Source organism: Pteropus medius, unplaced genomic scaffold (genome assembly GCF_902729225.1).
Source record: "Pteropus medius unplaced genomic scaffold, Ma_sr-lr_union100, whole genome shotgun sequence".
In the NCBI taxonomy this organism is placed as follows: domain Eukaryota; kingdom Metazoa; phylum Chordata; class Mammalia; order Chiroptera; family Pteropodidae; genus Pteropus; species Pteropus medius.
Genome location: NW_024349803.1, coordinates 14,810,287 through 14,828,756, shown reverse-complemented (window position 1 = coordinate 14,828,756; position 18,470 = coordinate 14,810,287). Strand labels below are relative to the sequence as shown.

The following is an 18,470-nucleotide window of genomic DNA, read 5'->3' as shown; positions in this document are numbered from 1 at the left end:
CTCTCGTGGCCACTTTTATTTTTCTGTCTGCACACAAGGGAGTCTCCAAATTCTCAGGCTTATTTAGCTACTGGTTTAAAACAGCTTGTGTCCATAAAGGGAGCCTAGGACCTGAATCATTTATGAAACATCTGGAGCTCTGGATTTCCCTGGACTTCTGATTCAAATACAGAACAGAGAGCGAGTGAGTGAGCGAGCGAGCTTGGACCCCCACGAGTAAACCGGAAAACGGCGTTGTTTGCATCCATCTTCTAAATGGAGTGGAAAGGGCAGACCCTGGAAGGCAAGGCACCCTCCCCTCCATGGAGCCCCCGAGAGCACCTGCCCCCCAACCTCCTCCAGCTACCTGAAGGAGCGTCGCCAGAAACCGCTTCTCAGCCTCGTTCCGGCCATAACACTGGAAGCTACGTGTGTAGAGCGTGTACACATAGCCGTACAGGGACACCTTCATGACGTCACTGGTGTTCAGCTCCACCTCCTCTCCCACCGCGAAGGATATTTGGGTGGAGGCACCGCCTAAATCCAGGGCACCCGTGGTCTCCACTCCTTTTGGGTGCACCCACATATGCCACAGGTCCTTCTGCAGGGCGGGAAAAGAGAGCAGGAAGAAAGGCCAAAGGCACCATTTCTGTTTGCCCAGAGTGGTCCACCCAAGCCCCAACTCTTACTGCTAAGAACTCTGACGTGGGGGGAGCATTCCGAACCACATTTCTCCCTATGTCAGGGGTGGCGAACTCAAATGCTTACAGGGGCTGGGCAGGCCACATAAATGAGCGAAGTAGATTGGGTGTTGACAACGGGGAATGGTGAGGACTGTGACAAACTGGGGAGTGCACAAGCTGCACTCTGCTCCAGCTGGATGTCGCCACGCAGGAATTTAAGTCCTCTGTGACCAGCACTTCCAACTTCTGGGGGGTGGGGTGGGGAATTTCTGAAATATTAACTATTGGCAATTAATTAAAATTTAAACAATATATTTGAGGAGAAACAAGTCTGTGGCTGGATATGGAATGGGTGTCCTTGGGCTAGCTCTCTGTAGCATGGTGATTATCTCTTGGAGTCAGCTCTCCTCTGCACCAAAGAAGCAGTGAGTGTGGGGACTGGAGTGTAAGGAGACTTGGTGACATGGAATGAGTTGGGAAGCAGACGGCCGGAGGACACTGTCAATTCCAGATGGCTAAGGAACATCTTGGAAAAGTCATTCTCCAGCTGCCCTTCATATGACCGATAGCCCAGTATTAGATTTTGATCCCCTTTGCCTCCAATATCTTATTAGCTAGTAAGTGATGATACGCCCTCTCCCCTGTGCATTTGGTCCTGTTTATGATCCCAGGTTTTGCCCCAGCTATCCATGTCTTTTCTCAGCTTTAGCTATTGTCTCACAGGGGTTCCCTAGTGCATTACACAGTAGGAATGACACAGAACAGATGCCCCTGTTGGCATGCACCTCTGCATAAGCTACCACCCGCAAGGGACAAGATAAATAGCAAGATTAAAAACCATGCATTTGTTTTCACACACCTCCAGGAAATTTCCCATTAAATAGTTGGCTGTAATCCATCCATATATCCCTTCCTCTTGCCCAGAAATGATTTGAGCACCCCTAAAATCAAAGGGCTGGGACTTGAAGTAGTTTTGGATGCTCGCAAGGACTTCATTAGCTGCTGTTTCATTTTGCAACCTATGCAAGGCACAGAACACAAAAGGCTGAGTGCCTAGACAACAGAGCCTTAACACGATCTCCCTCAGGTGAAAATGTAAACCTCCCATCCCCAGGGATGATTTTCCAGATGTGTGCAATACATGGCAACCGCTTTTGCAAGCCGAAGCCGCCAGGACAACCGTGAAAGCAGGATGCACTCATTACCTGTCAAACTACCAAGCAGGAAAACAGCTAAATACCACTTGTTCTCTCCTCCCCTACCTGTTCCTGCCCCACTCTCTAGCAACCAGCTAATTGAAAGAGCCTCACGCTTAATCACTTCTGCTCTGTCTCAGGTCAGCAGAGGAAAGGGGATGAGTGAAGGCATAGGAGTGGTATAAGTAACCTCTTGGGGGCGCCATACGAAGGAGCCCTCATCAGGCCAGAAGGAAGGGGAGCTTAGCAGGAGGGGCGGGAAGGAAGAAGGTTGACTTTCAACCGTCCCGGCTTCGCCTTTGAAAGGGCTTCATCGTGAGGGGCTAGGATGGCCGCCGTGGCCGTCACTGTCATTTCGCCAGCTGTCATTTTACTCTATGGAAAAAAGCTACTTGAAAGATAATTTTCCCTTTCATCAGTGGGTTAAGGGGTTTGCTCTTGCCTGGAGAAGAAGAAAGAGAAATGCTACAAGCAGAAGTCCATTTCAATTTAGTCGCAAATTATCAACGCTTGGAAAATAATTCAGAGTTTCCCTAGTTTTATCAGTTCTCATCCCAGCAGGTGATTCTCATTCATTTTCTTAATATTTGACTTCTCTAGCAATTAAAACGTCAGCTGCTTGCTCAGAAAAAAACATCACCATCAGAAAGTTTTACCAGTAGGAGTTAACATTTAATTTATGCAAATGGAACATGCATTCGCTTCTTTTTCCCCCAGGCGGTGAACTTTCTATTCCATAGTTTTTGTCATGGGCTATAAATTACAGAGCCTTTTAATTATTTCTCACTGAAAGGACTGGGAGAAAAAAAGCAACTGAAAAAAAAAGGCGATTTCTTTGTTTTCATATGAAAGAAAGAGCAGAAGGAATGAATGTCTATATCATTTCTATTTCAGGTAAACGCAGTAATTTTGAAACACACTGCAGATTCCAAGAGTCAGCAAAGAAATCTGACTTTTTCCACACTCTACTTGGTCAACCAGGACACAGGGACAGGAGCAAGGATAGGAAGCTCAAGGAAAGGGCCCAATTCAACTGAGAATGCTCCATGATTTTTTTTTTTTTTTTTTTGGATGATCGTGTTCAAGTAGCTCTGCTTGCTTGTTCCTTTGTGTTTTCTTCATGCCCACACATACAATTTTACATTACTGGGATCACAGACAAAGTGGCTTTGAAGCAGAATGAGTGTCATCTTTTGGGGCTAAAGCGTTATTTTCAAAGTTTGGAGCAGCCTCTACCCTGCATAAATTTAAGCTTCAGGGGTTTGTTTTGTTTTTAACTTTTTTTTTTTTTAATTTCAAAGTCAAGGAAATACTATAATGGAGGAAGAAATGATGAGAAAGGGTATTCCAAAACAACGCAAGATAGGCTAAAAGTCATGTCTGCAAATTTAGAAGAAACTGCTTACTTGAAGGAAATGAGATATTTGTTTCATAACAACTCCAAAGGCTTTGACTGGAGCGAGGTGCAGAAATTCCATTATTTTAAAGCAGATTTCAGTGACATTTTGTACATGGGTACAAGCTGCATAGCTATGGGTTACACGTAGTGGAGTTGGTTGTACATAGGTGTCGAAACACCAGCGTCAAAAATAGTTTCTACTTTTCTAAAAAACTAGAGGTATACTCCATGAGCAGATTTCATGTTCCTTTCCTTTCTTTCTTTTTTTTTTTTTTCCCAGAGCTCTCAGTAAAATCACCAAAGGCAAGGGAATCCATTTTAGAACTGTTTCTTTCTGGGTATTAAAATAAAGACTAAAAGTTTCCCAACTTTTAAAGCCTAAATTTATGGCAGAACATGAGCTTCTTTCCTGTGGATGTGTTCCCAGAAATAGACTTACATTCTTGGCAAAGTTTACCACATTCTTGGCAATTTTGGTCAAATGGGCTCCTTCGTGCCATGCCAGCCCTTACCTCAGCAAGCGCATCCCAGCTGTGGCTCCCAGGTAAATGCGGGTGGATCTGTAGAGGTGGGCTGGAATCTGCTCCTTGACTTTTTGCATGCAATCCTCGAAGGCTTCGGGGGCGTCTTGGGGGTTTCTACTGTAGCTGGAGATCCCAGAGCCTGAAGAGCAAGCAGTCAGCATGTCTTAGCATCCACAGAAACTAACAAGAACAGTACAACATCCAAATAAGCAAATTGGCTTTGGAAATCATGTGTTTTAGTAGGGGGTTGAAAACAGGTGGGTGCGCTATGTCCCATGTGATCATACAGATGAGCCAACTCCCAAAATATGGAAAGAAAGAATTACAAAGGTGAAAAAAATGAACCAGAATCTGCTTTAAAAAAAATAATTCTTAAATTGGTAAAGGGATCAAATTTATGATAATGAAAGAAATTAGACTTTGGGTGGTGAAGATACAATAGAATACACAGATATTGAATTATAACATTCACACCTGAGATTTATATAATGTAATTAACCAATGTTACCTCAATAAATTTAATTAAAAAAAAAAATACCCAGTACCCAGGCCTCACCTTCTAGAGTGCCTCAGGCAGTCTATACTTATGTCAATAGCACACTGCCTCAATAAATTTAACAAATGCTCCCATGCTCAGGAAATGGTACCATCACACACACAGTTTCTCAGGGCAGAACTGATACTCAGGCACTAGTAACCTGGATGCCTCACATTGACTCTATCCTAACATCTTGTTGGCTCTAAGTTCAAAATACCTCTCAAATCTGAGCACTTCTAACCCGCTTCTCCAGAACCATTCTAGATCAGAGTCTCTCAACCGTGGCACCGCTAACATTTGGGGCCAGAGGAGAATTCTTTATTATGGGAGCTGTCTTGTGCATTGGGGGATGCTTAGCTGCATCCCTGTCCTCTACCATTAGATGCCAGCAGCACCACCAACCCCAGTCTTGACAATCAAAAACGTCTCTAGGCACTGCCAAATGTTCCCTGGCCAGACCACCATAATGTCATATCTCACCCACATTGCTCTAATAGCTCCTGTTGCCCTGCTCCTAATCTTAGCCTCTGGCCATGTGTTTTACATCAACAAGGTGATCTGTTAAAATTACATATTGTCATAGCTTTTAGTTCCATGATCAGAATCTCCTAATGGCTTCCCAATATATTTTAAAGAAATGAATTACTCAATTCATTTGAGTAAAAGTCAAAACCCTTACTGCATCTCAAGCTCTCACAGCTCTGCTCCCTGATATATTATATACCTGTTTATTTATTTATTATCTCCTTTGTTAGAATGTAAATTCCCTAACAGCAGAGACTTTGTTTATCTTAGAATTCTCAGTGCCAAGAAACATTACCGGCAAACAGCAGGCACTCAATAAATATTTATTAAACCCATGAATGAATAAATGAATCGATAAATGAGATCTTCAAACCAGCATGCAACCCTACAGTCAGGGGATTGTGTAGTCTAATCTCGAGCAAACAAAATATATTCTGCTACAGTTGGTCCCTAGCAGGGACCAGCAGGATAGAGAGCTGCTGAGAAGCCTTGTTAGAATGTTGACATTTGGCATATCTAAGCATGTCACTTGAAGGCCTATTTGCATAAGGTCCCTTAAGCCTCCTAGAGGGAAAAGGAGATTGGGCTTACAGACTCATGGGATACTAGGATTCCCAATCTTCTGAGCAGAGTTAAAACTGCTATTGCAATCTGGGGACAGAGGGCTGGGCAGATGGCACCAAACTTACTTGAGGTGGGACGAAGCATAAGTTATGTGCCTAGCAAGGGATGCTTTCAGTACTGTAGTAGCCTGGTCCCTGAAGCAACTCTTTGAGGTATTGTAGTGAAGGAGATGGCTAAGCTGAGGCTCCAGTGGAGCTTAAAGATTTTCTAGTCACTGGTGTAAAGGGAAAACACAAACGTCCCTTGTGGCACTGGCACTGCACACTGCAAGAGATAAGGGGCATCAAGGAATCAGTGCCCTCCAGGGAACGTTGCTTTACAGCAAGCAGCCAGAGCTACAGACACCAGCCTGGGAACTGCGGGCAAAGGCAGCACCCAGTGAACTCACAGAAAAGAGCAGCAACCCAGGTCTGATACTCACTAGGGACCTCCTGAGAAATAAATTTCTGAGGGCCACTGCTGAGCGAGCAAGCATACACCACCCCCTCACACTGGATAAAACAAGGTTGTCCAGGGGAAATTTGCAGTTGAGAAACCAGAAACCCAGATTATCCCTGGAAAAACAACATGTCCTCGAAGGGATGACACTTAGCAAACTTCGACTCTGTAATTAAGCTCTAGTTTGTTGTCTTTTGGTCATTCAGAGTATATAGGGATCTCTGAGGCTACTGTGATCAAAGGACGGAAGATCCATTTATGGATGCGGTGTGGGTCCATGACCTTGTCCCTTCCCTAAATCACACCCTGGGTGGGCCAAGGGCCCCTGCCCCTGAGGGTCGGCCTGTCCTCCTCATGAAAGTCCCACCTCTCCCTCAAGTCAGAGGGCCATCAGGACTGACTTGGCTGAAATGCTTTCCCGAGTCTAAACAGATCTTGTAACTAAGGGACAGAGTCACCTTTTGGCAAGAATGTCTACCAGAAGCTCTACAGTATAGTGTCCCATGGATAATAATAGCTAACACTTATTAAGCACTGACTAACTGTATGCCAGGCATTTGCTACCTGCTTGACATATATTATGTATTTAATCTTCAAATCATTCGTACAGGGGAGGTATTACTATAATCATGCTTTGTATTTTAGAGATAAGAGGGTCAAGACTCAGAGATGTGAGATAATTTCCAGAGCTCACACAACAGGAGTGAGGTGAAGTCTTAATCATCGCCCTGCACTATCCTGTCTTTGCTTGACATGTGTGGTCTCTCTTTCCTAAACAAGCATCCTGCAGCACTTATTCATACTTACAGCTGAGGAAATGGCTCAGAAGTTAGGAGAACAGAGATGGGATCTCTGGCTGAGGTCACAGCAAAGCTACTGCCGCCTGTGTCTTGTGGACAACAATGCAGGCAGTACTCAGAAAACATCCAGGTCTCCTGTGGTGACGAGCCCAGAGAGGTGCCACACAGATGCCCTTTAAATAAAGACTTACTGTCCCAGCTGTCAGCAACTTCAGGGTTTGCCTCTGCTAAAGAGAGCTGGCAGCCTTGCCCGATGTCCTCCTATTCCCAGGATGACAACATCCAATGATTGAAGGTGACAGGAGTATCACAGCCCAGCCACTTCAGGCCACTGCAACCCAGTGAAGGGTGGGTGACTAATGGGCTGAAACTTGTCAGGTCTGCATTAACCTCTCCTCTGTCCAATCCTTCTTCTTCCTCCTTCCTCCCACAGGTGCAGATCTCTACCTTACATCCCAAACCACCTCAGCATCTCCTTTTAGAGAATCTAATCTGTGGTACCTATGCACAAGGGTAGGCGAGCTCTAGGCTGCCCTCCCTGGGAGGCCAGGTGATCAGAACTCACCCTGGCCAATCACAGAAGACTCTCGGGAAAAGCCAGTTCTGCTTCTCAACTATTCCAATGCGATGACCTCCCAGAAATTATAATATTTGGGCAGTTCATTAAGAGAAATGAAGGAGCTATTTAGGGCTGGGAGGACTAGTCTGGAGTCTCTAACCTGCTGTCCTGTGGGTACACCTGTAACCTATTAGGACACACCGATTGGGAAGCCCCAGGCCAACTCGAAGATCATAATGCTCCAAAGAGACTGGCTTTCATCATCGTCATCATCAAAGTATAGTTGGCATACAATGTTATATTAGTTTCAGGTGTACAACATAGTGATTCGACATTTATATATCTTAAGATATGATCATCATACTAAGTCTAGTAACCATCTGTCACCATGCAAAGTTATCATACTGCTATTGACTATGTAAAGAGATTAGCTTTTAAAAAGGCTCACACATATACACATTCACTACTAGGCTTGATTATGTAAAGACTTAATTGTAAGAGGCAAAATTATAAAACTTTGATAGAAGAATATATTTATGGCCACAGGATAGGGAAGAACTTCTTGATGTACAGAAGAGCAAACTATAAAGGAAGAAATCGATAATTGCACCTACATAAGAATTAAGAATCTCTGTTCATCAAAAGACATCATGAAGAGACTAAAATGGCAAACTATAAGCTGTGAGAGGATGTTAGCAACAATATAATAACACCAGAAAAGCATTCATATTCACGTTATATATAAAGAATTCCAATGACTTAATAAGAAAAATCCAAGGAATTCAGTAGAAAAATGAGCAAAAGACATGAACAGGCATTTCACAGGAAACAGAAATGGCCATAGGAAAAGATACTCATCTTTATTGACAACCCAGGGAAATACACATGTCTATCGACAGGGAAAAATGAATGAGCTCCTGCTCCTCACATCAACATAGATGAATCTTAAAACCCAATGTTAGTGAACCAAGCAAATGACAGAAGAATAAATGTTTGATTCTGTTTATATAAACACGTGTTTGATTCCATTTTCAAAAACAGGAAAAACTAAACACGTTAAGAACAAAACTATAAAGAAGAACATGTAAACACCTAATATAAAACTCAGGGTATGTTGTAGGGGAGGCAGGGAGCTGCATGGGGGGGTCATTAAAGATGCTGATAACGGTCTATTTCGGGGGTTGGCAGCACATGGGTTTTTTGTGCAGTCCGTATAAGACAATTTTTACATTTCAAAATGGTGGGTGGAGGAATTAAAAGAAGAATCGTATCTTGTAACTTGTGAGCATTATAATGAAATTCAAATTTTCAGGGTCCATAAGTAAAGCCGTGCTGGGGCAGAGCCATGCCTATTTACACATTGCCCATCTCCCTCCACCCCATCTCGCCCTCACCCACAAACACCTGGTGGAAGACAATTTCCCATGGGTCTCTCATGTTTCCATGTGCTTTATGAGCAGAGGCGCTGGCTGCCTTTGTTCTGGACTATCTTCTCAAGAATGTTTGCAGACAGAGATAAGTTTCACCCCCGGAGCAAAAGGTAGGCCTGATCAGTGCCCTTTATAAATGTTTCGTATTCCCTAATCTCAAATTTCTCTTCTGTAATGTAACCCACTGCGTGGGCAGGTACTATCTGGCCCTCTTTACACTACTCGGTGCAAATTGGGGCTAAGAGAACCAGCATAAGAAAATGCTGATACTCTGGCTACTGCTATTGCTGTGAATAATAAACTGTCCTTCGTTTCGGACCTAGTAGTCTTGTGTCTTCCACCAGCATCCATGAAAGAGTGGCAGGGTAATATCACAGATCATTCACAATTCTTGACATACCCCCCCATCCTGCCATGTTTCACAGAGAAGGGAAGTGACTGCGCAAGGTCACTGTACTGATGAGTAGCAGCACTAGCATAAAAATCTCATATTTTCCTGATACCCAGCCCAGGCAGCTTCGCAGGACCATCTCCCAGGGCTCCAAAGGACATTCGGATGCTAGCTTGCTTCCCTTTGGGCCTCCCAGACTCAGTCTGGGCCTTACCTTTCACACTACATTTGCAGGTTTGACTGACCACTCCAGTGTTATTCTCCTTCTCTGCTGGCCACTGATACACGTAGACGGTGGTTCTGGAAGACCCGGCATCGAGCACAATTCCATACTGTATAAAAGGAAAAAAGAGAGAATCAGAAATGCACTGGGACACTGAGGCCTCCTTTCCCCAGGGGGTGACTGAGAGCCCCAAATACTCCCCAGAGCTTAATTCACATTGCTCCACTTAGGTAGGGGCTGATCAAGAAGGAAAAACTATTTTCTTCTTGGACTGTGGGGGAGGAGATAGAGTGAGATGAGTCACGTGTTCTAGGGCATGGTTCTCAGATTTGGCCACACATTAGAATCATTGGGGAGTTTTTGAAACTCCCAGTGCTGAGGCTGCACCCCAGATCCATTCAATCAGAATCTCTGGGAGCGGACCCAGGCATCAACAGTTTTTAAAGCTCCCTTAATGATTGCAATACACAGCCAAGGTTAAAAAGCAGTACTCCAAAGATCTTACGTACAAAGATAGGTCCCCTGATATCCCCTCATCTGGACCACTGAGGTGGGGGACGGGAGCCACCCAGGTCTCAGGAGGGAAATAAATAGTCAGTCAGTCACCTGCTGCCCTCTATTTTCCAAACTTTTGGCCTATCGGCTTGGGAATAAACAAAAAAGAAACTAAAGGAAGGAAGCTCTCACATGAGAAAAACACATTATATCCGTGTCGGCCCTCAGAGTTAAAGTATTCATAACGAAGGAGGGGAAACCCCAAATAGAAACTCATGTTGGCATACTGTCCCACTCTGATAACAAACGGACAGAAGGGTGTTGCAAGGTCACTGCCGGGACTGGCTGTGCACAGCAGAGTAGCCTGGGATCCCCAGACCATCTTGCCCAGCTTGAGGCAGGCACCAGGAAGCTTCGCCTGAAGGTGTGGCCCAGCCCAGGCCCTGGACCAGCCTGACCAGGAGAGAACGTGTGTTCGCAGCCTGTGGGGATTGAATGAGTAATGCTGACCCAAGCCAGTATCTGGCTGGGCCTGGAGTCAGTTCCGGGTATTTGAGCCTTCTGGGTGGCAGCTTTTCCCTGGTTCCACCGACGCTGTCCCAGGGAGGAAGATGAAGTTGGGTTCTGGGAGCAGGCCAAGTCAGACAGATTCTTGCATTTATGACCCTGAGTAAGAGGCCGAACCTCTCTGGTCTCCCTCATCTTTAGACAACTTACTTTCAGAATTAAGTAGGAGATCAAATGCCTAATGGTTAGTGGCTGCTCAATAAATACAGGCTACTATCATATATTAAAAAACCAGTAAAGCAAAATAAACAAAAGAACAAAGCAAGGAAAAAAGGAAAGAAAAGTAAGTAACACCTCTCAAATCAACTATTGTTATATATCTTTCCTAATGGTCTTATGTAGCATACAGCTACATAAATACATATGTGTTTAGACTTATGTTTTGAAATCAACACAGGATTATATTGTACATAATCCTTTCCATTATATTGTACATAATTCTTTCTTAAAATTATATCATGAATATCTCTCCATGCCTGTAAACATAGACGGATATCACCATTTTCAGTACAATCATCGCATCCACTGTGAGATGTACAATAATTTATTTCCTCAATTCCCTGATTCTTGACATTTAGGAGGTTTCCAACTTTCTACTATCACAAATTCTTGCTTCATTTGAAATGGGACCAAATAAAAAAAAAATGTTGCTCCGGCTCCCGAATCAGTGCTTCTCCATTATATGAGACAGAACATCCTGTGTTCATTGGTATTTGAACTTGGACAGCCTCTTAATCTCAGCCCTTCAGTCCGATGAATGCTGATCAGATCCTGACATGACACCTCCCCTGGCAAATAAAGGAGGCATTGTTCACAATCCATTCCAGGCAGAGCCTCAGCATGAGACCAAAGCACAGGTTGAAACAGAAGGCAAGAAGGAAAGCGGGCCCTCTACATTATCCATGGGCTTTCTTTCCTCCCTCCAGCTGTCCACCTGATGCATGGGCCCCTCCATGCCTGTACTGACCCATAAGCTGGAAAAGAGAGAATAAGGGGGTGACTCCAGGGGGTAACTGCCTTTCCCCAAATCTTTACTCTAACCCTACATGAAGCATGCATTTTCCCTATGTATGAAGCCAGGGTTGCTGGGTCAAGATCAGAAGGAAGGAAGGACGTCCATTCTTGTTGTGGCTCCAGCTAAAGTCCAGTTTTTGCCAGGATGGAAGGCGGCCATGGGCTCCGCTGTGTGAGCCTGGAGAGATGGCTGCCCACCAGGCCCCCGCTGAAGGGCTGACAGGGTCCGGCCGTGAGGCCCAACGCTACTTCTGTCTAACAATGAACCACCTTCACCATCGTTCACTGGCATTTTCAAACATGGAAAAGTGGATCTTTAATTAGTGTTCAGAGTTCATTTGCCCAGATCGGTGGAACTTGGTGTCGTTCCAGGGAGGGTGGGGGAGGGGGGAAGAATCTCACTCCGTTCAGCTGGGCAGGTGATGCTGGGATGGGAAACAGTAAGTAACCCGCTGTCTAACACAGTGTCAGAAAAAAATATGGCTTGAATATGGAACTGAAGACATACTCAGAGGCTTAACCAAAAATAAAGTCTTCCATTGGACCCCATGGTCCAAAACTTAAGGACTGTGTGAGCTTCTGACAAAAGCAAAAGCAATGATCATAAGATCAGCTTTCTTAGGTTTGTTTTTCATCATCATCATCATCACTATGATACAAATAGTAATAGTAATAAACACTTATTGAGTGCTTATAATATGCCAGGCACTGCGTAAAGTGCTTTAGCGTTATTATATCTATAAAGCAGGTGTTATCATCATCCCCACTTGAGAGATGGGAACACTGCAGCTCACAGAGGTAAGTAATTGCCCAAGGTCACAGACTTGGGATAAGCCTGGGCCTAACAGGCTCTCAACCCTGTACTCGTAGCCCCCACACGTTCACGGAGTTCCAAGGAAACCAGGTCTAATGAGGTGACTGACTGTTCAGTAAACAAGGTGCCTGAGATGGTCTGGCAGACTGTGTTTGTTCAGACAAAACGTCTCCGGAGAGCAAACTCTTAGTTAAGTGGCCTGCAGATCTGACCGGAGGGGAGGTTAAGGAGCCAGGGCTCCTTCTGGAAAGGAAGAAACCAATTATCCAACTCTCACTCTTCAAGGGGTAGACCAGGGCGGGCCCCAGAGATCCAGGCTGGTGATCCAGGCTTGATGACGATTGGAAGGAAATGCTTTTAACACAGGCTGGCCCGGGGGTTGTGTTTTGGAGAGTAACAGCCAAGCATAGGAGAGTGACCCAACATGGCGAACTAATGTGACCTGAACAGGTGACAGGAGAAAAGCCTTGCTTGCCCCCGAAACTCTGAGACTATGCAGGCCCTTCTTCAACAGTGACATCGTGTAGCCGCAAGAGGCAACGGCAATGGTATTGATCATGCTGGACTGAGAAACTCTAGGGCTTCTGGACAATTGTTGACTGGAGGTGAGGACCATGAAGCCTCAGGAGGAAGATACAGGTCTCAAATGATCATAAAGCTGGTGGGGACCTGAGTGAACAACATGTTTACTCTTCAGCTGGTAGAGCAGATCAGACCTGTAACAATGAAAAAAGGGGCTGCAGACATGTCAGCCCTCGGATAAGAACAAGGTTAGGTAACCCAAAGTTGGATTTAATTGCCAGATATCATGGCCTTTCAAGAGAACTTGAGACACATTCCAGCCCCCGCCCCTAGGGAGGCCGCTGTGGAGCTGGCCCCTCGCAACCAACTGCCAGGTGCACACCAAGGCGAAGCAGGGCTCCTGGCAGGAAAACATGAACATGACAATTAAGCCCTCGCAGTCATTCAACTGCACCCCCACAACCTCCCTTCCCACCCCGAGCACACCGTGCAAAAGTTTTCTCAACACCCTGAGAAAAGCTGCACGTGGAAGGTTCTCTCCCAAGGCTGGTTCCACTGGCCTAGAACGTCTGCGCTCTCTCACATCGAATCCACCCAACTAAGCAGAATGGGCCTTCGGAGCCAGTTTTCCAACGCTACAACTTCCTGTCCCCTACAACTGTGACTGGGGACTGACAGCAAGATTCTGAAGAGTTGAAACATCCCCTCTGAACTGTCTGCTAATTGGCGAAGGCACGTCTTCTGATCCAACCCTTGCTTCAGGCCGGTGTTCTCTGCTCTCTTCTAGGCCGGTTCTGCTATGTTCAATCTGCAGAATCGAGGGCAGCTGTTCGCTCTGTCTGTTCTATTTCATCTGCAGAATGGGGTTAATAACAATCGTATCTACGTGGAACAGTCACTGAGGTTTCCCTGCCCACAGTCCCTCAGGCCTCACCACCGTGATGTCCAACCGGGAACTTTCTACCTGCCCGAAGGCTATCTCTAGTGGCCTGAGCATACAATGCACCAGGAGTACCAGAGTTAACATTCCCCAGGGAGCAGCCTTTCAGCTGATGACTGACGGAAGTGGTGTGTAAATAGCTCTTGAGCAGCCCAGCTGGCAGGCAGGTGTTCTGTGCATGCCCCTTGGTAGAGGACAACCCTGAGATGCCTTCTTCGGTGACTCCGTGGCATCCTCAGCAGGACTGAGCCCCAGGTGCCCACAGTGGCAACCTGTCTCCCTTCCCCACTCCCCGTATCCATGCTTCCTGCGGCCAACCTCAGGTGTCCTATTGTCACGTGCCTCTTTGCCTGGGGGAACCCACCTGAGACAGTAGCATTAAAACCGTGGCCCTCCATATGGCCCGGGATTCTCCTTTCTCCACTCAGTTTATTCTTCTGGTCTTCTATCTACTTCCTCCATGTCCCCCAGTATGAACAGAGGTAAGTATAAACTTACACCCCAGAATAAGTGGAAGTCAGCAGCTGCCAACCGCCTGACCAGCCCATGCCTAACTTTTGTAGGGCCTGAGGGAAAATTTTACAAATGAAAACTTTTGTCCTGCTCACCCCACTCCATCTGTCTTCTTCCCACTCCTGGCAAGTCTACAGAGTCAAGAGCTTCGTGCACCTGTTTGTTGACCGTAAGAGGTGGGACAGCTCGGACCCCACGTCCATCCTCTGTCTATATTCCCTGCAAGCAGTGGCCTCTCTGCTGTTCCTCAGACCAGTGGTGAGGTTGGATCTCTGGAGGAGGCCCATGCAGATCCTGTGGTGGCCCCGGGCACCACAGCATGTTCTAGAAGAGAAACCGTGACTCTGGGAGGGCATACGCCCTTGTCCCATGGAGGGAGTGCAGGTCCCTTTGAAATACGCGGCCCAGGGCAGGGGCCCCAGTTACTCAGGTCTAAGGGCAGGACTAGCCTCCCCCCTAATCAGGAAAAACTTCTCTCCCTCAATTCAACAAACTTTCCTGCATCTGCACCCATCCCCCCACCTTCCCTCCTATGCCAACGAGGACATGTGCTCTTATCACAAGGCCACACCTCCTCCCGGGTTCCCCGTTCAGAACTCAGGACCAGGGAAGGTGGCAGGTAACTGAAGAGAGCCCTGGGAACAGAAGGGGCTGGTTTTCAGTTCTGTCTTGCCATCTACTGGCCAAATCTATGTTTTTTCACTTGTAAAATACTGGTCACAGTGTTTGCTTTGCTCACCTTCTAGAGTTGGCACGAGAGTTGAATGAGATTACTCCAGAAAAAGTGCTCAATAAACTGAAGAGCAACTTACAAAGTATAAGAAGATGGTTTTACTCTCAGTTGCAATCCTGATTTCATATAGTTTATAGAAGAAGGCAGTGCCCGGAGTTTGAGAAAACAGCTTCTCGAAATGCCTTTGGACAACCAGATAATTTGTTTCCCCCTCATTATCGGACAGTTACATAAGGTTTCTTTTTCCTTTTTATTCATGTTATTCGTGGGGGCTGAGATTCTTAAATAAAATGAACTACATTCTTAAATAAAGGCACTAAATGCCATTATCTAAAGGAGATTTTACTTTCGTCCTATAGAAAGGTAGTCTCGGAATGGTGGCTCAAACTCATCCACAGAGCCCAGGCAATATTAGTCTCTTATCTTTTAAAAACTTCTATCTCAGATGTAGTCATCAATCAGTCACTGACAGCAGGAAGATGTTAGAAAGGACTCGTGAGGTCAAGTGTAAATGCTACATGAGATTCGAATAACATAGTTGGTCCTAATTACCTGGCCCATAGGTCTCTCGAGCTAAAAAAGGGTTTTACTTTTTTAGAGTCATAAGAAGACAAAAATAAAAGGATGCACGTGCAGCAGAGACTATGAATGGCCCTAGAAGTCTAAAATATGTACGATTTGGCCCTTTACAGGACAAGTATGCTGACCTCTACCTACTGATTGAAGGACTCGCTGACTCTCTTCACCTTTCATTTGACAGTCCCTCATGGGATCACCTCCCATCATCCTTACAGCCAAGGCTGGGGCGATATATATGATTCTCAGGCTCCCAGAGGTCATCTAAGAGAGTATCTGAGGATGGACCTATCAAGGGCTGAGAATGGCCTCTGGAAGTGAGCACAAGGTCCTGAGTAATTTTTTCAGCTCGAGTCAGAAGGATCATGGCACAGGTCTAGACTGAGGAGAAGTAGCACAAACACAGCTCACGGAGACATTGTCAAGTCCTCGATTTTTTGTTCGCCCAGGCTAGGCCGGAAGAGGTGCCCGGGTCCCCTAATCGCCCCTCGTGATGACGGATGTATGCTCTGGGGGAATGCGCAAGCTGGTGAATCTTTGGTAGCCATCTATAATTACTAGCTACAAAGTGTAGCCTCAATTCCATGAGTCAGGGGTCAAAGCAAGACCATAGAGTCCTCGGAAGTGTCGTTACTGTCCATGCGTGGCCTCAGACATCGCAAACCCAGCATGCCTGGACCTTCTCCTTTGGGTTTTACGCCACCTTTCCCGGCTCCAGCTGGAGGCAGGGGAAAGAGTTTTCTTATCGTCTAACTCATGACTTTGGAATAATTGATGTCATAGCTCATTTCTCCCCTTCGGTGCCAATCCCCTCACGCTTACCTTTGGTCCTGGAAGAAGGATCTCTTTCTGGTGAATCTGGATGAGGGTGATAGCCACCAGCACCACAACACTCAAAAGCAAGACCACCAAGGCGACAATGGCTGGAGTTCGGGAGAGGGCCTTGAGGCCTAAGGCGGGAAGACCCAGAAGACACGTGAGAGGAAAGTAGGGACAAGGCACTGGCCTTCTTTGTAGAATCCATGGCCTGTGCTATGTGTGTACGTCACTTCTTCCGTGAGACTTTCGTGAGACTCACACTTTTAAGGCAGAGCAGCGACTGGGCTCCAATACCCATTCATCATTCCCCCAAAGAGTGAACTAAAACAGCGTTTGCAGGACGGGTATGCGTGGTTAGCTTTGTGGAATTTCCTAACGTATGCGATGCATATTACTCCTGGTCTCTGAGATGATTTACAGTAACATTTGTTTCAATGTACATTTGAAAAATATGGGGTGATATGTTTGAAAAAAAAAGTAGATGATATAATATTTCATTTAAAAATAATGGCAGATAAATAAAAAAAATTAATACTTTAATTCATATATAATCAATGATTTACTTTAAAGATCAGTACACGGTCACTTATTATCAAACAAATGGTGACATGTCTGAATTTCTAAAGTATTTGGGTTCCCAATAAGAATTCACCTTCAGTCATTTTTCCTGTATCTACAGTGAAGGCACAAGGTGTCACCTGCATCTTCACAAAGACTATCTAGACCCCAATCCATGTGTTTCTTCCCAAATGGGTCATGTAATCTCTGGTATTTGTATTTTAATCATAATATGTAAACTATATCTATCCATTTAAAAGGAAAAAAAATAAAGTACGTGAATAATCTTAAACTAAATATATAGCCCCTAAGTAAAGATATATTATTCTATATATATTGTGTAAAAATATGTTATATACCATCATAAACTATGTCTATTTATTAACTTTAAACTAATATTGCTTAACTAGAAGATTACTAGCAGATACTTAGTTGAGTCTTAAGAAACAAGTGTGGGCTAATGAAAATTTCATAAAGTGGCAACTAGATTTTTAAATAGAAAGAAAGAAGCTAGTACTGTACTATACTGAAATGATTCCACTTATGGGAAATTCTAAAGTGGGCAAGTGATAGAAATCAGAACAGTTATTGTTTGGGGGTCGGGAGAAGGGATTCAAGGAACACATGGGCACTTTCTAGGGTAATGAAAATGCTCTATATCTTAATAAGATTGTGGATGATATGGGTGTGTATGCATTTGTCAAAATTCGTCAAATCTTTCAAAGTCCTTTGGGAAAACCTAAAAATCAAAGGAAACCAGCTCCTTAGGTGTAATTTCACGTGAGGAAAAAAAAAGACATAAATTATACCGACCCTAAAAACATATCTCTTTGGTAGGCCAGAATACCCAGTTTAGAGGCACAGCTTAAGTTCTATATATAAATTTCACTATGTATAAATTATACATAATTTTTTAAAATATTTTTTTATTTTTAAATTACAGTTGGCATATAATATTATATTAGTTTTGGGAGTTATACTTAATTTTTTAAAAAGATAAAAAGACATGCAATTAAAATATTGACTATATAATAGTCTTGGTAGAACTATTATGGCATAAATGTACATGATGACATCCAAATGGCTGAAATATGATAAACACTAGCATAACAGGAAGATCACTGGATTCAGAGAATCCCAGTATGTCTCTCACCATTGGGTACTTAAAAGTAGATTAATAAAAATTAAATAAAATCAAAAACTCAGTTCCTCACTCTGGCCACATCTCAAGTGCTGGATAACCACGTGTGGCTCGTGGCTGCCATACTGACGGGGCAGCCGTGGAACATTTCCATCACTGTAGAAAAGTTATACTGAACAGAAATGGGGTAGATTCCGTCCTATTTCAGAACAGTTACCCTTAGATCATCATAACCTATGCTTTACTCCATTATTTTTAGGAGACTTTTTTCTGGAAGAAAAAAAAAAAGGCATGTGTATACCACCATAATAGCATTAGACTCAGAACCAATATCCAGCCATATCACAATACTCACTACCTGGGGTGGCCAGTCATGCAGCGGGTCTCAGTGGCTCAGAATAGCCATCTCTTTCTGTCCCATCTGACCCCCTGCAGTATAGATGCTGCCACAGACACTTCTTGATGTCAA

General features: G+C 44.7%; 1 protein-coding gene across 2 annotated transcripts in view; it reads right to left on the bottom strand.

Moving 5' to 3' along the window:
• The window catches only part of ENTPD3 (ectonucleoside triphosphate diphosphohydrolase 3), a 28,484-nt gene that overhangs the window by 7,404 nt on the left and 2,610 nt on the right, over positions 1–18,470 (bottom strand). For both annotated transcript variants that reach the window (XM_039837385.1, XM_039837386.1), the window contains exons 3-7: positions 16,306–16,433; positions 9,301–9,418; positions 3,770–3,920; positions 1,522–1,681; positions 347–580 (exon numbers count right to left, since the gene is read on the bottom strand). In XM_039837385.1, coding sequence (XP_039693319.1) covers positions 347–580; positions 1,522–1,681; positions 3,770–3,920; positions 9,301–9,418; positions 16,306–16,433 — 791 coding nt within the window. The remainder of the gene's footprint in view (positions 1–346; positions 581–1,521; positions 1,682–3,769; positions 3,921–9,300; positions 9,419–16,305; positions 16,434–18,470) is intronic.